This window comes from Protopterus annectens, chromosome 4.part1 (genome assembly GCF_019279795.1).
Source record: "Protopterus annectens isolate FY-2018-M chromosome 4.part1, PAN1.0, whole genome shotgun sequence".
Lineage (NCBI taxonomy): Eukaryota > Metazoa > Chordata > Ceratodontiformes > Protopteridae > Protopterus > Protopterus annectens.
In genome coordinates this window covers 360278012-360284149 of record NC_056734.1, presented here as the reverse complement: position 1 = coordinate 360284149, position 6138 = coordinate 360278012, and the positions used below count along the sequence as shown (strand labels likewise).

Below are 6138 nucleotides of genomic sequence, written 5' to 3'. Positions count from 1 at the left end.
AAGTTGCCCAATATAATGGTGTTTGGAGAGACCTTCATATTTTCCAGTGTTCTCAGGAAGGCCGAGTGGGGTTCCTGGGTTTGGGAGGGTGGTCTGTAGCAGGCTATAAACTGGAAGGCAGTTTTACCCACTGTTAGTTGCACATGGATAGTCTCTGATGCTTCGTGCTATGCCACCAACCTGGAGGTGTGGGTATTTTTGAAAAATATTGATACTCCCTCTCCTTTTGTGGTTCGGTCCAAGTTTTGGGGCCGAAAAGCATGGTATGAGGTATAACCTGGTAGTGCTGGGGTGGTCTCAGGAGCCTTGAACCAGGTTTCTGTTACTGCACAGATATCGATGTTCTCCATGTTAAGGAGAGTTTCGAGTGCTTGCATCTTGAGGTTTAGACTTCTGGCGTTGAGTAGCATTACTCTTAGTTTCTTACCCCTTGTGATACCTATGGAGGTGGGTTTGTCTTTTGAGCCTTGCCTAAAAAAGGCACTATGGGGGTAGCAAGAGCCTTTGCCAATATCCGAAAGCCCATGGGTGACAGGTGCAAGCCGTCCCTAACGAAGCACCGTGGCTTGTCGAGCATGTCATCCCAGGCTGATAGGCATTGGATCCCCTTTGAATGACACCAATACTTAAGCCAATTGTTGAAATTGATCATCTTGTCTTCATATTGTGGCATCATTCTTGGTGAGGGTAAGATGCTACTCAAGGTCAGGGTCATACCGGCCTGGGCTACATGCTCAGAGAGCTCTTCTATGTCTCTTTTCATGTAGTCCAGGAAGGTACGTCTCAGGTCATTCACACCAGCATGGACAATGACTGAGTCATATTTGTACTTGCCTTGGAGTGACCTGAGTGCATGTGTTATGTGGCAGATCTTAGCGCCCGACAGAAAGCTCACCATGACCTTCTCCTTGTTCAGCCTGGTGAGTGGGAGGTCAGTGTGCCTGATGATAGAGTCACCTATTACAAGTGTATCAGGTGTGTTGTTTAGCCTTAAGGGCTGTGACTGTTCGGCACACTGGCTTTGTGAGCTATGTGTTGCACGTGTTTTGTTTTGGGGTAGCGGTTGCTTGGGTGTCTGCTTTGGAGGTCTCTGCTGCTTAGGCAGATTTTTATTTAGAGCCTCCGAGTATGTTTTTGTGTGCTTGTGTTTGATTTGCTGTCGTGGTAGGTCTATGTGAGACTGGAATTGTAGTGAGTGTGGTTTCCTTCTCCTCCTGACTGGTTATGCCAGTACTGAGTTGAGAGAGCTTAGCCTCCATTTTGGCTATATGGTTGCATCTCTCACATGTGTTGGAATTTATTGGGAGGAGGAGAGGGTTGTCTGTGTACATGAGGCAGTTGTAACATTGCCAAGATTCCCAGATTCACCAGCTGAACCGGAGAGGAGATTGACAACTGACATTTGGACATGCTAGAATAGTATTGGGAATTCCTTTATAATTGAAAAAAAGGGTCAGTGGGGAACAAGGTACTTCATCCTCTTCATAGCTATCCTCATATGTATATATAAAGTATGTAGTCTAGATGTGTGTGCAGGTGAGCATGTGATACTTTTTATGTGTATATATATATATATATATATATATATATATATATATATATATATATATATATATAAGCATGTAACTATCTATGCATATTATGTATGTGTATATGATTACAGTATGAATGATCAAAATGTCACGGTATGACCTAAATGTGTGCATAGTGTACATATATGTCACTTTTATACTGTAAAAATCATATATATGAGTGGTTTGCTAAACGGAAGCAAACTGGATAAAAGAACTGCTGTGTTCTGCTAACATTGTATTTGTCATCTTGTTTAAGGAATAAACCTTTCACACTGTAGACTGCTGTTTTGAGACCAGCCTTGTTCGGCTGACATAGCATTCATGTTACTCTATAGTACTTATTTGCCTTAGGAGTACGAATATATTAGCTTTGTAAGTTATCCGCAGCATCATTGAATAAGGAGTACATATTTTATTCTTTATAGGCTAGCCATGCTGTGCATTATGACTTATCGGCCAACTTTGACCACATTTTTTAGCTTGGACTAATAATGTGTTTTAAATTCAAGGTCGATATGCCATGCAGGCAGTGAAGCACATGGAACCTCAAGTAAAGCAGGCACTTCAGAGTCTACCTAAATCTGTAAGTGACTATTTGTTTTTTCTTAATACAGTTAATGCACACATTTTGCTTCAGGCTTTTAAATATGTGATCAGCTTAGCAGACTTAATATTCTAGATAAGTCAAGATATTTTCAGCACAGAAGTATAAGTTCTGTGTTTTATTTTTACTTTAATCGCAAACATATATGAGATTTTCAATGTTGATATTGCAAAGCAGGGTGTTTATTTGCAGCACTTGCATCATGGGTTTCAGTAGCATCCAGGTGCTGGAAGAGCTGGAAGGGTGGGATTAAATAACTATTGGTTTGTCTGACCCTGCATGGGGTTAATGTTTGGCCATTAGTAACCCCATCTGTCTCTGCATGGGGTTAATGTTTGGCCATTAGTAACCCCATGACGTGTGGGGGCCACATCCATAAATGACCCTGCTTGTTCTGCAGTACATGGTTATGGAGAAATGTAGGTGAGTAGGCAAGGTGTGTGTAGAGATTCTGATGAGCTCACTGCATCTCACCCTTGGGGGAGGGTGGAATATAACAATGTATAAATGCAAAAGTCTTTCACTTGCTTTTATGTGTGGAGTCCAGGGTCCCTATCTGTGTGTAGGAGTGGATACAGTTTTATATGCAGTGTCTGGGACCTCGCTGTCAAACCTTGATTTGGTGGTGCTGATTTGTAACCCAGCAGTTTCATGTACAGCAGCATGTTTCTTTAGTGCACACTGGAGACCATTGTCAATAGATTGGTGGGTGTGAGGTGGCAGTCATCCTCTGCAGACAGCAAAGGTGCATCCTTCCCATTCCCAGACTGAATCTTTAGACCTTGGCTGCGTTTTTATATCCTGTCCATGAACATCTCAAAACACTAAGGGAAATGAGACATACCAGTGGAGTAGTTCTATACCTACCTTGAACATAATCAAACATATTCAACATATCAGTGACAATGCAGACCCATCACTTACTTCTCTAATAGCAGAGACTGAATGGTATGCAGTGGTGGCTGTGGAACCTCATATTTACCACAAAATATTCTTGGTAGGCATACAGTCATATGCCTTACTGAAGTCCTCAAAATGTGTCTAGAAAAATATTGGCAGAGTTCCATGATCTCTTCATGATCTTTGCTACTTTAAATCTGCAACTTGTCCATTGAATGAAGTCTTCCTGCATCCTTGCCCATGCTCTCCCAGGGAGGCTGAGGAAGTGTGATCCTTGTCTAAGTGGAACACTCTTTCCTGTCTTTTTTTTGAAATTGGGGACCACTGTCACAGTCTGCCAAATTGGAGATACTTAGTGTCTCAGCTTTCCATCTACACTGAAGACATATTAACTTTGGAACCATAACAGGGGTCCAGCACCTTCAGCATTTCTAGATGGATCCATTCTACTCCCACATTGGAACCGTTTAACCACTGTAATGATCCCATGTACCAGAATGAATCTACTTCTATCATCATCTTCTGCCATTGCCTTCCTCAAAGAAAGGCATAGTAAGAAATGCTGACTCTTGATACAGATGAACAAGACAGACACAAGAGTTTTATTTGTAAGATAGTTATACATAGGTGTCTATAACCAAAAGCATGGAAACAAATCAATTTATATTGAAATCTAAAGGTACAACTTACAAATGCTCAAATTCTAAAATATAAATATAGTGATGTAATCCCTCTGGTCTAAAGGAACCTTTTATCAATTAATTTCCATAAAGGAGTCTTTTATAGTCCAGAATATCATTTTACATTGACCTTGTCATGTGCACACACACAGTCTTTCTCCCTGTTGCTAGACTGCACCCTGATTTTTGCAGTGTTTTGTTTGTCTCATGTTTCTGTTACTAGGTGGATGGAATTCTGGACAAGATTTATTTTTTTTCCAGCATAAGATTCTTCCAGCTTCTTGATGACTCTCCAACCAATGATTAGTATAAACCTATGATCGCAAGGATTAGTCACAGCTCCTTTGACAAAGGATAAATGAATGTTAAACTGATGAGTATTTTGCACTTGTTGTTTTGCACTTGTCTCATTAAAGTTGAACAACTACACCTTTGCCCTGTAAAGTATTCATCGAATTGCTTAAATGCGTTTCGATGAATACTTGTCACTCTTTTGGTGTTCGATATTAGTGTTTCCATGTTGTAATATAGACCTGTGTTTAGGAACTTATGCAAAATGCCACCAGTCATGTTTTGAGTCTGTTGGACAAGGTCATCTGGCTAAAATTTTTGACAGTCATTTTTGTGTCACATAGTTATGCATGTAGGCTTGCTTTTATTTCTGTAGAATTTGTAGCCCTTGATGCAAACAACCTGGGTTCAGAGAACAGACCTGGAAATGGTACCTGGTGTGCTTGCTATGAGTGGTAGGTTTCAGATGCTGCTAACTAATTCTGCTGTCTTGAGGAATAGGGTTTTTCTGCAACAGGAATATCCTGTTGTGGTGACCAGAAGATTAGCACCAGTGCACAGTGTTCACTAAACATGCATTGCCTTCCCTGCACTAACGGCTTGGAGATTTACGAGTAAACAAATCCTTGCCAGTTATGGATGATGGTCTCATCTTGCTCATCTTTCACTTCCCACTTCTCTGTGGAGTAAGGTTTTAAAGCACTGACTGTGGCTTAGAGCCCCCAGGTTAGGTTAGCAGCACAGCACTGGAAGAGACATTTGTGGAAGGTTGGGAGTGAGCAGCCAGTGCCAGCCTGTCCATTGCAGAGAGGATGGTATACATCCCATTGAAGCAGTGACAGCTATAGGATGTTCATCGTGTTACCCTGCTGCAGTCATCACACTTGGGTTATCTTGTCATCAGGCGGTCCCGTAGTCGGCCTGAATTCCAAAGTCTTGGTCCGGCGTCGGTTGCTGTCACTTCTTCCCTGACATCAGTTTGCCAGGGGTATATATGATGCATCCGACACCATTTTCTTCAGTCTTTCTTGCCGGGCGGTGCCCGAAGCAGAAGCAGTTCGCAAGTGCCGGTCGGCCGACTCCTGAGATTTTCGAAGTCGAATTTCAGATCCGTAGTCTTCAGTAAAGCTAAGTACCCCGTTGGGGAAACTTTTCTTGCCTCAGACCGATGCCAGAAAAAGTTAACAATTGTATTTCTTGTGGGAAGCAAATACCTCATAAGGATTTTCATTCTTATTGTATACCTTGCCTAGGCCCAGACCACGACGTCACTGGTTGTCGCTTTTGTGCTAGGTTCAATAAGCGTACTACTTTGGTAGAAAATGTAACTACACTATGCCGTCGAGCAACCGACTACCGGCGTGCACAAAAAATGCAAGGATAAGGACAGGCAGCCTAGACCCAAGCCAGACTCCGAGGCCTCGGCTGGGCCGGTCTCCGGTTCACCAGTTTTCAGTGAGGCTCCTACGCAGCCCCTGGCTACCGCAGAATTGGAACCCGAGACCGCTTCGGAGCTTTTGGCGGAGAGTGCTAGGCCAACGCAGCCATTTTCTTTAGCCCCTACCAACGACATTGCAGAAAGAGATGTCGGTGCTGCAGAAACACCTTCGGTTTTTGAAGGTGTCTTCAGACCGATGACGCTCAATATAAAAACGTATCCTAAGCTCAAGACTCCTATTAAACCAAAAAAGACTGCACTTCAGTCTCCAGTTCAAGGCCCCATGCCTAAGAAACGGATGCTTAAAATGGCTGAAGATTTGATCTCTTTAATCAGGGGTTCCCAACCCCCCCCCCCCCGACAAAAGGCCTAGACAAGAGGAAGATTATGCCTCCTCTGATCAAGTGTCTATTTCCTCAGGCTCCTCTGAGGACCAAGATTACTCCTTTCCCTCTTATGAAGATTCTGATGCTGAGGATTCTATTCCCTCAGCTTCTCCTCCTGAAGACTACTCCTTTGGGGAAACTTTACACACTATGAGGGAACATTTTCACTGGGAAGGTCAGGGCTACTCTGACTCAAAGAAAAGGCTCAGAGAATTTCTTTTACTCCCCCAGCACAGACCTCTTGCTATCCCCCCTGTTTTAGACA

The 6138-nt window shown here is 42.9% G+C and overlaps 1 protein-coding gene across 1 annotated transcript in view; it reads left to right on the top strand.

The window, feature by feature from the left end:
- Nucleotides 1–6138, top strand: part of DNAJC19 (DnaJ heat shock protein family (Hsp40) member C19) — a 630746-nt gene that overhangs the window by 391372 nt on the left and 233236 nt on the right. The window contains exon 3 of the mRNA XM_044070178.1: nucleotides 2084–2157. Within this exon, the coding sequence (XP_043926113.1) occupies nucleotides 2084–2157 (74 nt within the window). The remainder of the gene's footprint in view (nucleotides 1–2083; nucleotides 2158–6138) is intronic.